Source organism: Lampris incognitus, chromosome 13 (genome assembly GCF_029633865.1).
Source record: "Lampris incognitus isolate fLamInc1 chromosome 13, fLamInc1.hap2, whole genome shotgun sequence".
NCBI classification, from domain to species: Eukaryota; Metazoa; Chordata; class Actinopteri; order Lampriformes; family Lampridae; genus Lampris; species Lampris incognitus.
Window position 1 is genome coordinate 39178029 of NC_079223.1, and position 18629 is coordinate 39196657.

General features: G+C 41.4%; 2 protein-coding genes across 2 annotated transcripts; both read left to right on the forward strand.

Annotated features, from left to right (window-relative positions):
- The first annotated feature begins 4598 nt into the window (after positions 1 to 4598).
- On the forward strand, positions 4599 to 5030 carry atoh7 (atonal bHLH transcription factor 7). Its single transcript, XM_056292382.1, has one exon. The coding sequence runs from the start codon at positions 4599 to 4601 to the stop codon at positions 5028 to 5030; it is 432 nt and encodes a 143-aa protein (XP_056148357.1).
- Positions 5031 to 8367: 3337 nt separating this feature from the next.
- Positions 8368 to 16617, forward strand: pkd2l1 (polycystic kidney disease 2-like 1). The gene is made up of 15 exons (XM_056291459.1): positions 8368 to 8647; positions 9188 to 9301; positions 10972 to 11099; positions 11317 to 11570; positions 11759 to 11983; positions 12364 to 12592; positions 12736 to 12906; positions 13012 to 13193; positions 13286 to 13406; positions 13503 to 13601; positions 14280 to 14401; positions 14490 to 14607; positions 15750 to 15886; positions 16140 to 16251; positions 16501 to 16617. The coding sequence occupies exons 1-15, from the start codon at positions 8368 to 8370 to the stop codon at positions 16615 to 16617; spliced, it is 2409 nt and encodes an 802-aa protein (XP_056147434.1).
- Positions 16618 to 18629: the final 2012 nt, after the last annotated feature.

The following is an 18629-nucleotide window of genomic DNA, read 5'->3' on the forward strand; positions in this document are numbered from 1 at the left end:
GAACTGTTTCAGCTCACTGTCATATAAAAGGGTAACTGCTATTACTAGTATGTTGTAAACTCGGTTTTTCATTCGTGGTTTGCCGTTGAAACATTATTAATATGTTTACTCTGCAGAGTTGTCTTCGTATGGCGAGGAACATTTCTCCTGCTGGTTCTGCTGTGTAGAGAGGGGTAACTCGACAGGTTAACCCCCACTTATTTGCATTTGTACTACCGCTAGACGGATTATCCTTGGAGTGACTTAGTCAAAAATCTTTGTCAGATTCAATTTTGTGGTAAAACACGCTTTTTCAAGCAGGCACTTCATGCTTTAGCAAATTACACTGAAATCAAAATGAAATATATACCACAGAGGTTATGATAGGAATTTTATAGACATAATGATACATCCAAGCATTAAAACATGTAGCGCAAAAGAGTGTATGTTTTAAAGCCTATATTCAATCGATGTAAAGTTGCATACTGTATAATAATTTTTTTTTTTCTTTGTCAGAATAAAGTTATATTTATTTCAGCACACTCATTGTGTTTTCCTTGCCTGATGAAATAGTTATTAGTGTCTGTATTCTGACTGTAGACGGTACCTGGAGTTGTGAAACAGACTTTCGTACTTCATAAAGTGAAGTCACACCTTTCAATTTCAGCATATCATCCCTTTAATAAGGGCGATCACGTTGACTATCCTGCTGCCTCTGATTATACGATGAGTTAAAGGGATAGATTGTTCGTAATATTTGTTGTGCTGTCACTTCTGTGAACATTTTGTTTTAACCACACAGCAAAGAGACCAATCAGATTTGTCCAAATTAAGTACAAATGGCAGAGCTAAGAAGTCAATTAAGCATTGCTAATCAGTCCAATTAGAGAGGAAGAAAGTTCAAACAGGCATGAAATTACATTCACCTTATGTGACCTAATTACACTCCTAGCCTCATCTGACCAGCTGCCAGCTTGTACGCGGGTTGATTGATGGATGGATGTGTTGTAGAGTAACAAGTATCACCGTGGACTGCAGACAATACATTGGGGACTTTTAAATAATTAACCCCACCCCCTCCTAAAAAAAAGCCCACTAAAATAAAAAATAAATATATAATAAAAAATTATAAAAAATAGAATAATAAATAAAATAAAAATTTCATTGAATTAATAATGAATAAATAAATGAAATAAAATACTAAAAATAAAAAAGTGATGATGTCTCTTATTTCATTTATCACACGCTGCCTTGCATTTACCAGATGTTTCTATGATGAGGGACTGAATGGAACTGGGTCAGTCTGGTTTACTACAGAAGAGGAACCAAGTATGCAAACATCCAGAAAATATTAAGGTGCAAGATAAAAATAGCAAAACTAGAACGAAGGAGTAAGGTCTGCACACTAAATTGCGCCCAAAAGCTATTTTAATCGGCCGATTAAAATAGCGTTTGGGAGCAATTTAGTGTGCAGACCTTACTCCTTCACACTGGTTTACTAAGTACATCCACAAGTCCTTTCTGAACACTGAATAGCACTGCTTCTTTGGGCATGTGTTCAAGGGTTATCACCTTCTTGAGAAATAACTTCATATATTGTTTTCCCATTGATATCTGCTAAAACAAACCATAATGGCGGAGTACTCCACTTTCACACTGGGTGCCATTATCAGCACACAATAATTGATTTGAGCACCTTTTACCGAAAGTGTATTACAAGATCAACAATGCGAGTAATGAACAGCATCATTACGGTAAAGTCGACCCTTGGTAACATGATGCGGTGAGAAGTTTGAATTTTGAGGCCTGACATGCAGCGGGGATGCGTTGTTTCACTTTCTATTAGGCTGAAACATACGCTCGATGCTTTAATCTCCATTTCCCCACAGGGAAATCGCCATAGAGGAGGATTTATGATGATATTTGACACCATCCGAGCAGACGGGTCACTACTCCTTCGTGACATATGGCTTTAGGTGGAGGGGACTGCGTGGACATGAGTGCTCAGACAAGCCAATCACGTGAGGAGTTTGGAGGAAACCGGGCTGGAGGACTTTGCAGGGCCGGCCGATGTCTGAGACGAGGCCCTCAGACAAGACAAGCAGCAGCTGGCCACCTACCTCAGTTTGTAATCAATCAACCAACTGGTAGATGGGATTATATGCCTAATTGCACAGCTAACCAGTCCATCCCAAAGTGACCAGACAGCATCAGCTTGTGTCCATGACCCAGTACCGCGGACGGGCATTATCCACCAGGCTTCTGATGATGATTAATCATTTATTACCCTGCCTCGGTGCTCCCAAGCTTTCAGTTTGGCATCTCACAGTGACTTGAGTTTCTCTTTGTTTCTGAGATGTCACACAATAGATGACGTGTTGTAACATACAGTATACAGAGACGGGATGAGCAGAGTTCAGTCAGAAAATCAAGTCATGCACTGTGACTAGAGAATGTGACTGAGACATTTGGAGTTTAAGGTTGTGCATTTTATGTCATGTTCTTTAAGTTGCACGACTGTTATGGCAAGAACAAGGTGTGTGTGTGTGTGCGTGTGTCTGGGTGTAGGTGTGTGTCTTAGTGCACCTTGTCTGATCATCCTCTTGAATCACGGCATTCAGTGTGAGCAGATGGAAAGGACAGACAGACAAATTATTCTGTCCGTCTCATTTCCTCGGACCACTAGACAGATCAATTATTTATTTCACATGTGGTCTACAGTAAACCAGAGACACTAATGTATACCACATACTGTGGTGTATCGTGAACATGGCACCGATAAACAAACTCAGTGACAGCTGTGCCTTAAATTCATGACGTGTATGAATTATTTGGCAGCCGTGCTTATTTTTTATATGTATGTATGGCTTTCTGGGATCCAAATGTGGGTTTCGAATAATGCCAAAAGCTGCACACCATCTTGCCACATATTGTTTGAAATCCCTAATCCTCTCCAGTGATGTCCTGCTAAAATCCCCCAGGTTAGGGACCACACTTACACTTCTGTCGCCCCAGGCTAATCTCAGATTAAGATTATTATCATAAGGAAACCGGCTCCACGGGACGTGAAAGGGGTCTTTTTTGGGTGGGTGGGTGTGCGCGTGTATGTTATGCAACCAAAACCTGCCTCTGTTTGGTTTGTGCTCAAGACTTTTCCAGAGGTTTTTTTCAATATTAAATCAAAAGTCCATCATTTAAATCTTGATATTTTCTCTAATAAAAGTATTATTTCTGTTGGCATGAAGCCAACTCACTGTTAGATTTTGAATAAGAAGCAATCTAAGCTTTGGCTGGTGAATCTCAGCAGGAGTGACTTTTTTTCCCCACTTCATAAACTGCAAACACCAAGAAATAAAACTTGTACCACTGGATGCAAAACATTTTAATTGAAATCTCCTCATTTCTGTAACGTAATATCTGAGGAAGTGTGTTTACAAGTGAACCAGAATGGGCCAATGTGAACAAGGACACTAAAGTGCTGCAGAGGGAGCTGTCAAAGAAAACCTCTGGAAAATGAAAACATCCAAACACTTTGTGGGCCATCAGTGTGCTCAGTTGTGTGTACCTCAAACCGCATATTGTGTCATAATCCTTGTATTTATTCCAGAACAAAAATTGCAACTACATGAGGATAGTTTTGATTTCAGAAAGGTGTCGTGTGCTATGCCTCATCAATTTGCTGTTGACTGAAGATAATTATATCACATTATTTACTGTTATTTTCTGCAAGAAAGCTGCAATTCCTTTTTCTTTTTTTTTTGTTATTCATCAGTAGATAATTTCTAGTGAATTTTTATTTCATTTCCTGATTTGAGTTTAATTGGAGAGCACTGATGACAGCTGGGCATCTTACATGGAAATAACATGAACACTGGTGGAAAACCTCCAAGGAACTAGGGAAGACTTGACCCCCGATGGGTCTGAACTCACTGAGTGGGTTATAGATTGATGATGTCCCCCTGATTTTCAGTAAACAGAGCACCGACACCGTCAGTTATGGTAAGTTGGGCTGCCAGCCAGATGGTAGACTTTTGGTGTTTGTGACACATGGCTCTGAGTGAAGCCATGGCCAGCTAGAACAGCCCAAGATAATTGGAATTTCATTAAGGTTTTGTTCTGTGTGAGTGTCGGTGTGTTCCTGTGTGTATGTTTGTATGTGTGTGTGTGTGTGTGTGTGTGTGTGTGTGTGTGTGTGTGTGTGTGTGTGTGCTAAATGTGGGTGTGAGTGTTTAGGAGTCTGCATGGGTGTGTTCCACTACAAGCAATATTGAGGATGCAGAGGGGGGTGGGGATGGGGGTTTGGGTGGGGGGGACTCCACCTGCTACCACCTGTTAAGCTGCCCCATCTTATAAAAGCAGCTCCCTCGGTGTCTTGAAGATCATACAAACTTGGGACTCTTCAGACATTAAGGGGGGATCCATCGTTGGGATTTACAAATATTCCGTTCAGTTTGGACTTCAGAAAAGGCTACGAGACGTGACAGACCTTGGACGAGATATTCCGAGGGGGACATTAAGTGACACTTCAGATTTCTCCGACTACTTGTGTCTGAGTCTTCATTGCTGCCCACCCATTGGATCGGACAACATTCACTGGTTTGATACTTTGACCAAACAGCATGAAGTCCCGTCGACCCAGTGTCACCGACTCCGGATCCGAGTCCTCAGAGTGCGACTCTAAGAGTCCGGAAAAATTCGAGACTGCCACGCGGCGAAGGATGGCAGCCAACGCCCGGGAGAGGAAGAGAATGCAGGGTTTGAACACAGCCTTTGACCGCTTACGGAAAGTGGTCCCCCAGTGGGGCCAGGATAAAAAACTGTCCAAGTATGAGACCCTTCAGATGGCCCTCAGCTACATCATGGCCCTCAACCGGATCCTGACGGATGCCAGGAGGCACAACGCTCCCCACAGGCAGTGGCTGGACCTGCAGTTTGACTGTGTGCAGCCTGACGACTACTCCTGCCTCATGAGGTACAACTCCCCGACGGAGCAGGAGTACATCCACTCCTCATTCTCATATCCGTTCGATGGCCACCAGATCCAAACATAAGACTGCTTCGACTGGTACAATGAAGGCTCGTTTTATTGAACGTACGTGTCAATGTGATTGCATAATAACTCAGACATTTTCCTCCAGTTTAGGAGTAAGTAAATACGTTTGTATTGCATTTATTTATTGTTGCATTAATTTAGTCCTTATATGACAACCAGAGAGCTTCTATTTTAATTCAAGACCTTATAAACTGTTTGTTTTGTTTTTTCTTCTTGTAAGCCCACAGTGTTGAGCATCTTTTGTTCAAGGTATAGGATATGTAAAGGGGTTGTTTCAGAGGAAAAGAAGTTTAGCACGATTAGCATTAGATTGTACTACAAACTTGTGTGACGCTGTACTCGGATCAGTTATTCTAATATGGCCCTAAAATGCTGTGCAATTTTTCAAGGCATGCTAAGTAAACAATGACTGTGTCTGAAATAAATAACAATGTCTATTTTGTCAAAGTGTAAATAATGTTTTCTAGGCTACAAAATGAAGACTGGTAAGATGTTCTTGTTTTAATCCAGACTTCTATTTTGTTTAATTATAGTTTTTGATTCCAAATTAAAGCTATTTTTTTGTGAAAAAAGATGGTCTCGTTCTTTGTTGTTAAATCAGCCCTATATGCACAGTACTGAACACAGCGCTTATGCAAAATATGCAGGCTAACATCACAAGATTTTACACAGGTAAAGTCAATGTTGATAGTTGCAATTTTTAAGTTTCTTTTTTTTATATGAATTTTGTATTCAAACCTCAAACTAACAAAACCATGTTGCATTTTGGCAAGATTAATTTTGGCTGAATTATTAAAAAGTGGCTGCACAGCTGGGACAAATTTAATTTTACCGGAGTTATCCACATTCAACATACATCATCTCATTTATTTCCTCTATATGACACTGAAAATATATAGAGGCTTGCCAAGGACGAGTATTTCACGGCATGTCCTTTTGTTTTGTGTCTGTCAAGTTCTCAGGAGGAATGATGGCAGAGCCCATCGTGTCATCACTGGAGGACAAACCGTCCCTTTGTCCAGAGCTCCTGTGTTCTGAGATAAGACACCATTACGTCAGCAGCTGACCAATATATAAATCTATAAAATGGATTCTTTTTTGAGACCAGAGTTTGGCACTGAGTCACAATTACCAAGCTATTTTATTGCAGAAAAACTGTATTTACAGGCCTATTACATCACAGTGGTATCCCACTCAGTGATAGATGATGTGAATTCTCCTTAAACCTACTGACTGATTTTAGCAACTCTTGCCTCTGCTGAAATGCATCACACAGGGTAAATAATCAAGTGTCGCTTTTTATTGCAATTAAAAGATTAACACAGAATTCCTCTCGTGACTGCACAACTGTTGGCTGGAGTCACGTGGTTCGGATTTTAAAGTCTGGCTGTGGACAAGTGATTGTCACATAATTTGAAAACTTAGCCACAGTGGCACAAGCCACAGCCGATTAATGGAAGCCTATGTGCCAGATCCTGCCACGGCATCAACGGATAGCAGAAATTAAACTCTATTGTTGTGTAATGGCTGTGTGTAATGGCCCTGTTCACAGCCACTCAAGCATGAACATCTATAGCTGGACCCAAACTCTATCTGTACCGGGTATAACACATATATTGATGCATTAATTGCATTGAACCAACTGCCGCTGTTCTGCACACATCTCATTAGCCTACAATTAATTTGATTAGGTCAATAAAATTTGGAATTATGACTTAGCCCTAAGATCAGTGTCTAAGCATCTAGCTCTTTTGTTAAAAACATCCTGACCACCTTTTGTAGATAAATATATAGGTAAATAATTAATAGCTAGATAGATAGATAGATAGATAGATAGATAGATAGATAGATAGATAGATAGATAGATACGTTTATTTATACAGTACATTTCATACAAAAAGGGACGATGTGCTTTACATAAAGGCATAAAAAGATATTACAAAAGAGATACACAAGATAAAAATATTAAATGACAAGAATAATATATATATATATCTATATATATATATATAGATATAGAGTTATTATATATATGACATTGTAGATATATTATATATTGATAGAGATAGACATCATAGATATAAGATATCTTATAGATAGAACCATACTGTTTGATAAGTGGTGTGAGAAGTATGGTGTTGGTGGCGGGGGGGGGGTGTCAGAGCGAAGTGGTATGCACAGATACAGATGGCCATTTTAATTGAGATGTCATGCTGAATGTTTGCATACCTATTAAATTCTTTTGACAGTTGGCGTATCAAAAATAGATAGATGGCAGAGTCAAAAGTGTGTAATGGTAATGAGATGGGGCCCCATCGTAGAGCTTCGGAGTGTTTTGGTGAGAGAATGGAGATGTAATTATACTCTTCATTAATTCAGTGACAAGCAGTCAACAGTTGGCAATAGAACTCTAATTGACATGTAATCAATTAATGTCCCAAGCACAGGCACTTTACTTGATGAGTTGATAATGAAGGGTGACAACAATGTGTTCAGTATGGAAGTAATTGAGAGTCCCTAAAACAATTAACATGTGTTGTAATTGCTGAAGTGCTTAATGTTTCAGCAATTTAGCACTGTTGTTAAATCTTAATTCTTTTGATGTGGATGTATATTACAAAAAAACTCTTTTATGAATCTTTTGGATGCTCTCTCATGATAAGACTGAACTAACAGGGGAATATATGACACTATAGGGATGCACGTTTCAGCCTTCATGGTTTTAATGTAATGTAGAGTGTATATCACACTGTTTTGTTTTTTTTGGATAGTTTGTGGATTTTGGGAAAAAAGTGGCTGGTGATGAACAGGATACTTGTGCACAGGGAATTCTGCTCTCTGGAAATAAACTTGTGAGGATTCATTCATTAGTGACAAAACAAGCTGCTAAGATTGCAGGGTTTACAATAGATTAAGGACTGGATATAACTCTGGTTATAAACTTTTATGGAGCAAATTACTGGATTTGCCATTAGCCACAATATGATACTTGGACAGTGGAGTTTAAAAAAGTATTTTGTGTGGCATCACCCCCCCCCCTCACATACATACACACACACACACATGTCAATACAGACACAAGCATTTAACAGTTCAATAGTAAACTCTGTTAATGTTGTGTTGGCGTAACACATTAAGAGCCGGTATTAATTCTAAAACCACAAAAGCTCCCAGCAGAGGACTAAGAGCTCCACCCTCAACAATGCTTGTCATTGACTCTTTACGGTCATCCCTTTAGCAGGTGTTCAAAAGCTTCCTGGACTGGTGTGCCTCATTTGACCCTCTTAGCTCAGACACCAGACAACAATTCACCAAACATCCAGCGGACGACCAGGATGAAGTGCTTGAACAATCGGGCTGACAGCCACCTCACCGGGAAGGTGGAGTGCGAGTTGGACGGTTTAGGAAATGGGGGCTGGGTGAACCAGGGCTTCTGTGGTTCCCCTCCATCCCTGCCTCGAGCTGTCAGCACCATCTACAACCCCCAGCCAGTCTTCCCGGGCTGTACTGACAACATCTGCAAAGTGGACACCCCCAGCCATTTCCTGGAGGAACCAGATTCCCTCAACCGGAGCCTGGTAAAGAAACGTCCAGGTTGCTGCTCCTTTATCAAAGGTACGCATCCTCTCGACACAGAAATGAAGTTTAATTTGTATTGTATTTCAGTTATGTCACCAATCTAAAATGAACGTGAGGAAATCTGGCAGAAAATAAGAGACTTTTGTCAAGTATTTTCTCTCAACCGGTTGGAACAACCCCCCCGTCTTCCATCAGAGTTGCAGACTCAATGTAGGTTGATAGACAAACATGATACCATATATTTGCTAATGGTTGACACTGGTTTAAGTAACTCAAGATAAAAGCATTTGCAAAATTAGAAAATGTAAAGACAAAAATGTCTCTCAGTGGTGAGCTCCACTTAAAGGATATGTTTTAGTGCTACGTTATCTGTGCATGTGGAATCAGTCCAAAATCTCTAATAACAGACTACCTCAGCTTTTACTATCTTGAAATTATTTGTAAACTGTTTTATTTTAATCCTATATGTCAACGTTTCTATTCCCCAAGGGCAAATAAATCTAAGAATTAAGTTTTTACCATTGAGTTGCCATCAGATGAGTAGATCTTTTGACCTTTCACCGATATCTACTGTAGGGTTGTGGGGCACCACACTGACGGAGAACACCTCAGACGACAGGGAGCTGTTTGTACGAACCACACTGAGGGAGTTACTGGTCTATCTGGTGTTCCTGGTGGATATATGTCTTTGTAAGTACACCATCTATACCATCCAAAATGTACTGGTAATGTTTGCACTCTAGATGCCATTATTGCCTTTCACATTGTTTGAGGAAGCTCAATGGTTTTGAATAAAATGGGTGCAAGAGAAACACTTGACTGTAAAAAATAATAATAATAATAATAATAGTAATAATAAATCAATCTTATATAGCGCTTTTCTAACACTCAAAGTTGCGTTACAATAAACGGGGTGAAACAAGACAACAGATAAACATAACACAAACATACAGGGGTGGATGGGAAGGGGGGGGCTATGACAGGGAGAAGCATTTTAAATTATATTTTTTTCATTTAAACACTATTTCAGTAATGATATAAAAGGCTATTTATATGCCAAGTTGTCAGATGACGATGTCAACGCAGTATTTTAATTGAGTTGCTTTTTATCTGAAATGTAATTGTTGAAATTTTCCCAGTTAAAAGAGAATAGGGGCTGGTGCTGCTGGTGTGACAGGTCTTGAAATAGACACCATGCCACAGCACAACATCCTAATGCTTGTGCAAAATGATGAATAGCAAACTAAAATAGTATTTGTAGATATTCCCTAGTGTTTGTTTTAACTTGCATGCTGTACCACATAGTTGGAGTTTACAGCACCGGGACAATGCATATATATAGTAGCGTTTGGATTGAAAATGATGGAGACAGGTTTCTGTGTTTAACTAAATTTGTGTGACACTCATTGCGTTGTCCTGGTCACCAGCTCCCTACCCATTTGACACTTAAGGATGATTAAAAAAGAAAAAGAAAAGTATTTTCAAATTCTATTTATCCATTTTGGACCATACTAAACATCAAAGTAGGTCGAATCAGTTCATCTGGATACAAAGTTTATACATTGTATCCAGATGAACTGATTCAACCTTCTTTGATTTTCTTACCTGGATTATTGAGCATGCATCAAGACACCATACTAAATGGCTTTAAAAGAAAAAAAAATGAATTTCTATACCAAAACAAGCAACAATCCCTCAATAGCTCCTGATAAAGCGTGAACTTGGAGATGAATTTGGGTGTTGTTACACATCAAATGCATTGCAGTAGATTTGGTATTAGGAGTTTGCGCAAGATTCCTTTTATGTTTTTTGTACTTTCAGACCTCTAAACTTTAGGACAACTGGATAGAGATATTGAAAAATCAGTGTGTTTTAAGCTTAGCCAATCACTGAGAGAAATGATGACCGTATTCCAGCAGGTTGTTACTGTTTGGTATGTTGATTTATCATCCGCCGCTTCCCTCTGGCTTGGTGGCCGCTATAAATGCTCTTCCCATCACACTTGGCTGAGGGGCATTGTCAAGCTGAACATTAAGAGTGAAAGGGAAACAAGCATTGCTGCCTTGCCTTTCACTGATAAGAGCTTTTGTCTAAGCCATTGTTGCTTTGTCTGGGCTGGGTTTACATTGTTTGATGAAGCTATTTGCGTTGGGGCAATATGCGCTCTCGTCAAACAAATTACCGCCTCTAGTCTGACATAAACACAGCTCAATAACAAGTCTTGAATGTGGCCTTGCGTGTCTGCTTATGACTCTCCTTATCTTAGCCCCTTGAATGGGGCAAGGTTTAAAGCTTAGCCTGAGGAAAGGCTGATTTGGATTGACGATTGGGCATTACAATGTGATGATGTTCTCTTTCAGTAACGTATGGTATGACCAGCTCAAGCACCTACTATTACACTAAAGCCATGACGGACCTGTTTGTGAATACAGCTGGTGACAGCGGGGTTAAGTTTCAGTCCATTAGCTCTATGGCCGACTTCTGGATTGTGAGTTAATTCTATATTCCCCATTGAAATACTGAACTACTATGTAGCATGTGAAATCAGAGAGAATGACTTAAACACGAAGAGGTTGGATGAACATTTCCTAGACAACTACAGATCAATGTATCAATTAGCCTAATTTGAGCCACAACGTAGGCCCAAGCTAGATGTTTCTGCTTCATGTAAATTAAACTGTGCCACACTTTCTTTATGTAAAAAGTACACCCAGGGCCCACTGCTGGATGGCCTGTACTGGACTAAGTGGTACAATAACCTGTCGCTGGACAACGGAGACCAGTCCTTCATCTACTATGAGAACATGCTACTAGGTGTCCCCAGGATGAGGCAAATCAAGATTAAGAGCAACTCCTGTAAGGTCCACAAAGACTTCCAAGATGAGATCAGCGGATGTTTTGATGTCTACAATGAGAAGAAGGAGGATGACCTTAACTTTGGTCTCATCAATGGCACTGCGTATGCTGAGGTTTTTTTGTTTGCCCTTTTCTGTGTCCAAATATGTACAGTATGTTGTTCACCAGATTACTTTAGATAAGATGTCAGATGAAATAGGATTTGCAGTGACAGTATTGACTGTGAATATTAGTTGATTTTTTTGTTTGTTTGTTTGTTTGCTATTGTATGGACTTTCTCTGCTTTTCTAGGTGGACATACCACACAGAGAAAGAGATCAGGGGCTCTTCTCACTGGGGCTTGTTGACTACATACAGTGGAGCGGGGTACTATCAGGATCTGAGCAGGACCAAAGAAGGGAGCGCCGCCATACTAACAGAGCTGATAAACAACTTATGGCTGGACCGCGGTACCAGAGCGGTCTTCATCGACTTGTCCACTTATAATGCTAACATCAATATGTTCTGTGTCATCAGGTAGAGAGTACAATAATTAATTAAATGCAATCCAGCCAAGTAATTTTTTAATTAGACAGTACAAGCCTGTTTCATGCTATGTGCAATCATCAGCTGTCAATAGAGCCAATAGAGAAATATGTATGCATGTATGTATGTGTGTGTGTGTATTAGCAGCTGATGAGTGCACGACGCACAAAACAAGCTTGTACTGCTATGTATTAAAAGTTTTTTCCTGCATCTGTACTGATATATATATATGCAGGAAAAAATAGGAAAAATATATCGATATTCCGCTCCTCACTTGTTGAGCACTTTTATCAATACCATCGACAGTTTCTGAAAAAAAATGCTATATATACATATCTAATATATACCCTTTGACTGACCTTTACTTTTAGGTTGCTGGTTGAATTTCCTGCAACTGGTGGAGCTATCTCCTCGTACCAGATAAGAACGGTCAAACTGATCCGCTACGTCGCCTACTGGGATTACTTCATCCTCGCCTGTGAGCTGGTCTTCTGCTTGTTCATCCTTTATTACATTGTTGAGGAGATTCTCGAGCTTCGCATCCACAAGTTCTCCTACTTCAAAAGCATCTGGAACATACTGGATATTGTTGTCATACTGGTAAGAGAATTCTACTCAGGCCTTATTTCTGATGATGTCAGTCATGACAGAAAGAAAAACAAAACGCTGCCTTTTCTCTTTGCATGAGCTCGGTGAAATAATGTAGAGCAATAACAATAAAACAACAATGTTCTCATTACCAGCTTGCCATAGTCGCAATCATTTTCAATGTCTTTCGCACGATCAAAGTGGACAACTTACTCAGCAAACTTCTGGAGCATCCCGACATCTATCCAGATTTCGAATTTTTGGCATTCTGGCAAACACAATACAACAACATGAATGCAGTGAACTTGTTCTTCGCATGGATCAAGGTACAGTATTGACATTGCCCAATCCTAATCATGTCCATAAATAGGAATATTACTCGTTCGTTCCTCCAGTCCCAAAGTATACATGTTTTCCTCTTGCATCTTTAGGTTTTCAAGTACATCAGTTTCAATAAGACCATGACTCAACTGTCCTCCACTCTGGGCCGCTGTGCTAAAGACATTATGGGGTTTGCCATCATGTTCTTTATAGTTTTCTTTGCCTACGCCCAGCTCGGATATCTGCTGTTTGGAACTGAGGTCGATTCCTTCAGCACCTTCGTCAAGTGCATGTAAGTGGTGTGGTCCACAGTTCCTCTGAGGATCTTTGGTAGGAGGACTGGGTGCAGACTAATCCATCTACTCTTCCCTTTTGTCCCTGAAGCTTCACACAGTTCAGAATCATTCTCGGAGACTTTGATTACGATGCTATCGAGCGGGCTAACAGAGTCCTCGGGCCGATCTACTTTGTCACTTATGTGTTCTTTGTCTTCTTTGTCCTGCTGGTAAGTGGTTCTTGGTACTGTAAAGAAACACATTGGTAAAATAAAAGAGATTTTCTCCTCATGATCTTTGTTTTCATGTGTTTTTCTTTCCCCTAGAACATGTTTTTGGCCATCATAAATGACACATATTCTGAAGTCAAGGAAGAGCTCTCATCGCAGAAAGATGAACTGCAGATAAGCGACATCATCAAACAGGTAGAGGCGTTCACATTTTCATTAGTGTTTAAAAGTGGGAACCATCTCTAGTTTTGAGACACAAATAAAATTACTATGGGATGCAAATTGGCACAATGGCGCAGTGGTTAGAGCTGTCGCCTCACAGCAAGAAGCTCCTGGGTTCGCACCCCAGGGTTGTCCAATCTTGGGGGGGTCATCCCGGATTGTCCTCTGTGTGGAGTTTGCATGTTCTCCCTGTGTCTGCAGTGGGTTTTCTTCAGGTGCTCCGGTTTCCTCCCACAGTCCAAAGACATGTAGGTCAGGTGAATTGGCTACACTAAATTGTCCCTAGGTGTGAATATGTCGGCCCTGTGATGGACTGGCAGCCTGTCCAGGGTGTTTCCCCGCCTGCCGCCCAATGACTTCTGGGATAGGCGGGGGCATCCCGTGACCCTAATTAGGATAAGTGGCTCGGTTAATGGATGGATGGATGCATGTTAGGGTTAATACTCCTGTCTGTGCCATTGACTGAGGCATGGCAAGACGAACTGGTCCCCGGGTGCTGCTCAGCGGCTGCCCACTGCTCCTAGCTACACAGCTAGGATGGGTTAAATGCAGAGCATAATTTCCCTACAGGGATCAATAAAGTAACTCAAAAGAAAAAAAAATCAAAATAAACTACAAATGAAACCATCTCTTTTTTCTTACAAATTTCAGAGCTATATGAAGACATTTATGAAGCTGAAACTTAAAAAGGACAAAATATCAGATGTTCAAAAAGCCCTTCGGTCTGGATCTGGAGAAATTGAATTCAAGGACTTCAGGGAGACCCTGAAGGAGTGAGTGTTGTCAAACTATGATAAGCCATTAACAGGAAAGTGCCTCCAAAACGACACCTTAATCCGCCTCTGTCTGGTAATCCTCTAGGATGGGGCATGCTGACCATGAAATATCTGCAGCTTTCTCTCAGTTTGACTGTGATGGCAACCAAATTCTGGACCAAGACGAGCAAGAGAAGATGAAAATAGAGCTGGAGGAAAAGAGGGTTCGGGGATCAGCTCACACCATATAATGTTCCCTTCATTTATAAGATGCTATTTTCATACCCACAGTTATTTTTTCCCCTCCAAGTGCTCCATTTGACGATCCTTTAAATTACTGGCCATTTGTTACACAGAAATTACAGAGCAGCTGGCGAGTAAAATAGATGTAATTGAACTATGATGAGAGGTAATTACTGAGTAATAGACAAGTAAAACAGCTTTTCTATATCTCTAGTTTGCTTCCTTCTCACAATATGATGTTAAACGTCATCTACATCAAACAGATAAATAGATAAAAGATAGGATAAATTCATGAATCACAAGTACTTTTCAATCTTTGTCTCGCACGGATGAATAGTAATTAGCTGTTTAAGTTGAATATGAGGTGAATTTTGAATGTGGTACTATCTTTGCTATGGTTACGTTACTCAGCAGGACACTCATTATTCACCTTATAGTCAAGTTTAACAGCTCCTTACTATTTATCCCTGTTAGACCAAAGATTCAAAATACTTGTGTTTGGTACAATGTGATTTGAGAATTTATCCCATGTGGATCATATTTAACAGCACATTATAATGATGAGGCAAACATGAGACACAGAAAAAAAAAGCTCCTTGGGGCATCCAGGTAGTGTAGCGGTCTATTCCGTTGCCTACCAACACGGGGCTTTCCGGTTCGACTCCCCGTGTTACCTCCGGCTTGGTTGGGCGTCCCTACAGACACAACTGGCCATGTCTGCGGGTGGGAAGCTGGATGTGGGTATGTGTCCTGGTCGCTGCACTAGCACCTCCTCTGGCCTGTTCGGGGGGGTGAACTGGGAGGGAATAGTGTGATCCTCCCATGCGCTACGCTCCCTGGTAAAACTCCTCACTGTCAGGTGAAAAGAAGCAGCTGGCGACTCCACATGTATTGGAGGAGGCATGTGGTAGTCTGCAGCCCTCCCTGGATCGGCAGAGTAAGGGGACGGCTCGGAAAAGTGGGGCAATTGGCCAAGTGCAATTGGTGGGAAAAAAAGGGGGGTCCCTATTTTACTCGTATATATTACTGTTATTTCTGCATAATGAATGGCCTTTGATTTAAAGGGTTACCCCACATTATTTAAAGAAAATTTAAACTTTTTTTGTGTTTTAACTGCTCTCAGGATGCCCTTAGTGCTGAACTCAACAATCTGGGGGTGGACTATGGTGAAGACTCACTGGAAGAGCCCTCCAACGCTGGCAGCAAGCAGAAGAAAACAAACCCCAGTCAAACCACGGTGGAACAAGAGGAGCTTCAAAGGTGGGATGAATAATCCAGCATTCACTTTGTTTGTTCGGTGAGGGGGAGATTTTCATATCCTCACCTTAAAAACAGATGAAACCATGAAAGCTATGCGGAAAGGCAAAAATGCAACATTGATGTCGATTCAAATGAGATCGACTTAGATAATTGCGCACATCAAGTATAACGTTATTCATGCTAACCATATTGTACCGTACACCGTGTACTATATTTCATACTGGGAATTACACTGTAATTCACTTCATAAAAGGTTGGCCAGACAGGTTCTCCAACTTGAAAGCTGTGTAGTGGCAATAATGTCGAAGACTGAGTGGATTATGGAGAAACTGGGAGGACCAGAAAGGAGTGAGGGGAAGGAACCGGTCAGGAAATCACCTGCGATCAGTAGTGATGTAAGTATGTCAGTGTGTTTCAGCGTTTACATATGTGTTAAAGAATGAGCTTGTTCTAGCATTTCGATGAAGCAGCAACTACTTGCTTTTGGTTTTAGGGATATTCCTTTAAGAGGGTGCTTCCGCTTTGGCATCCCATCATCTTAATGCTATGTTTATTCTCAATTTTATGTCATACTATTTCATCTTAAAACAATTGTCACATAACCTTCTATCCAGAATGATCGCGCTGCCTTTGATGGGAACGTCCTGGTACGTCCAGAGCGAGGGCCGAGAGCCGACGTGTCATCCCAGAGACCAACCACTCCTGCATGCTCCACTTATTGTCATTTATAATCTAACTGACAGAATCAGAACTTTGTGTTAGTGTTGTCTGATAATACAGACCCATGACCATCAACAGTATAATACCCACAGTGTACAACAAACAGCTTCAGATAACCAACATCTGGTGTAGAGCCAGCATCGAGGTCATACTCAATGACAAAAGTACGTTAAACCATGGCTTTAAACCTTGTCACGCTGAAATATTCATTTTACCATCCCTGACATGTCAAACTTCAACGGCCACGGGGCGTCCGGATGGCGTGGCGGTCTATTCCGTAGCCTGCCAACACGGGGTCACAGTGTGCGAACTACACCATGGCTTTGGGGGAAGCCCACCTTTTTTTCTTTTTTTACCGGGGGGGGGGCGCTTGCGCGTGCCTCACAAAAAAAAGAAAAAGAAAAGAAAAAGGGCTGACTGTGATGCTTGTGGCAAAGAAACGTTTATAGCTGCAAGCATGTAGGCCTCCTTGCTTTATGTCAGCACATCTGATATATAAAGGGAATGTGAAGGTACGCCACCCGCGGTGTATGTTGCGATGGGGGCGCCATCTTGTTAGGAATGCGCTCTGCTAGGCACGTATAGCGTCTGGATAAGGTGAACCACGAATTCAACAAAAGCAGCTGTTGTGTCCAGCAAAAAATCGGACCACGACTTTGAATCAAACTGTGTTTATTGCTGCCACAGTAAACGTTATGTACACGTACAGTATAGCATCAACCACGTCTTGTGTTACCGCCGTAAACCGACTGCCGTAAACCGGCTGTAGTAAAACTTGAAGCTGCAGTGTCCTAGACTACAGTCACACTGTTGTGACTTATACACAACAGCAGCAACATAATATAACATAACCAGTTAATGACCACAGCAAACCTCCACACGGGTGTGAAGGCTGTGCAGAGCGATTTGTTGGATTCGTCACCTACCTGGCCAAATTCCTGCCACGGCTTTCGGAGGTGTGCTAGCTGTTGGGAACTCTCATGGACAAGGGCGCAGTCTGGCACTGACTCCCAAAGCGTGACGCAGCGGTGAAAGAGATAAAAAGAGTGCGTCAGCACTCATCTCCAACAATTTATCAGTGCAATTAAGACATCAAATGTGAGGGTGGTCACGCATTGATAAACCAACCAACACACACATGCATGAGCATTGTATACCAACAGAAATAGGCCAGACTGCCTACGAGTGGTTCCAGTCCTCATCAACACCCATCAGTTGCTACAGTACTGCTACTACTACTGCTACTACTACTGCTACTACTACTACTACTGCTTCTACTACTACTACTACTACTGCTGCTGCTGCTACTACTACTGCTGCTGCTACTACTACTACTACTGCTACTACTACTACTACTACTACTACTTTCTACTTTCGGCTGCTCCCGTTAGGGATCGCCAGAGCGCATCATTCGTTTCAGTCCAACAGCAGCATAGTTTCCACCGGCGCCCTGCTGACCAACAGTACCGGTGGCGGTCTATGGTAACCCGAGCCTCGACCGATCCGGTATGGAAATCTGACTTATGATCTGCACATTATACAGTGCTAATAGTGAATAATAGTTAATTGGGAACAGCCCTTACCGTAAAACGTAAGCGACAACAGTGGCTTGGGATCAGCCGCCTTTACTGTTCGTCCAGAAAGAAGCCCATGACCGGCTTGTGCTGTGCTGTCCCACCGGGCGTTGGCGGGTTTGTGTTGACAGCAATCCCGGCAGGTGTAGCATCAGCGTCGGCTGTAGAAGACGCCTCTTGCTCTGGCTGCTCTTCGATTGGCTTAATTTTTTTTTTTTTTAGTAAATCCAAAATTTGCGACAAAGCTCCCTTGTTTACTTTTTGACATATCTATCTGTATGCTGACTACAAAAGATAAATGAGTAATGGGAGAGTTGCCTTTTTTCTGATTGCTCTGCCACGCTTCGATGGTGATGGCAAGAATCGCATGCATGCCGGTATCTTTATTAATCAACCAATCAAGTTGCATTTTATATAGCGCTTTTCTAGCAGTACAGCCCAACATCACA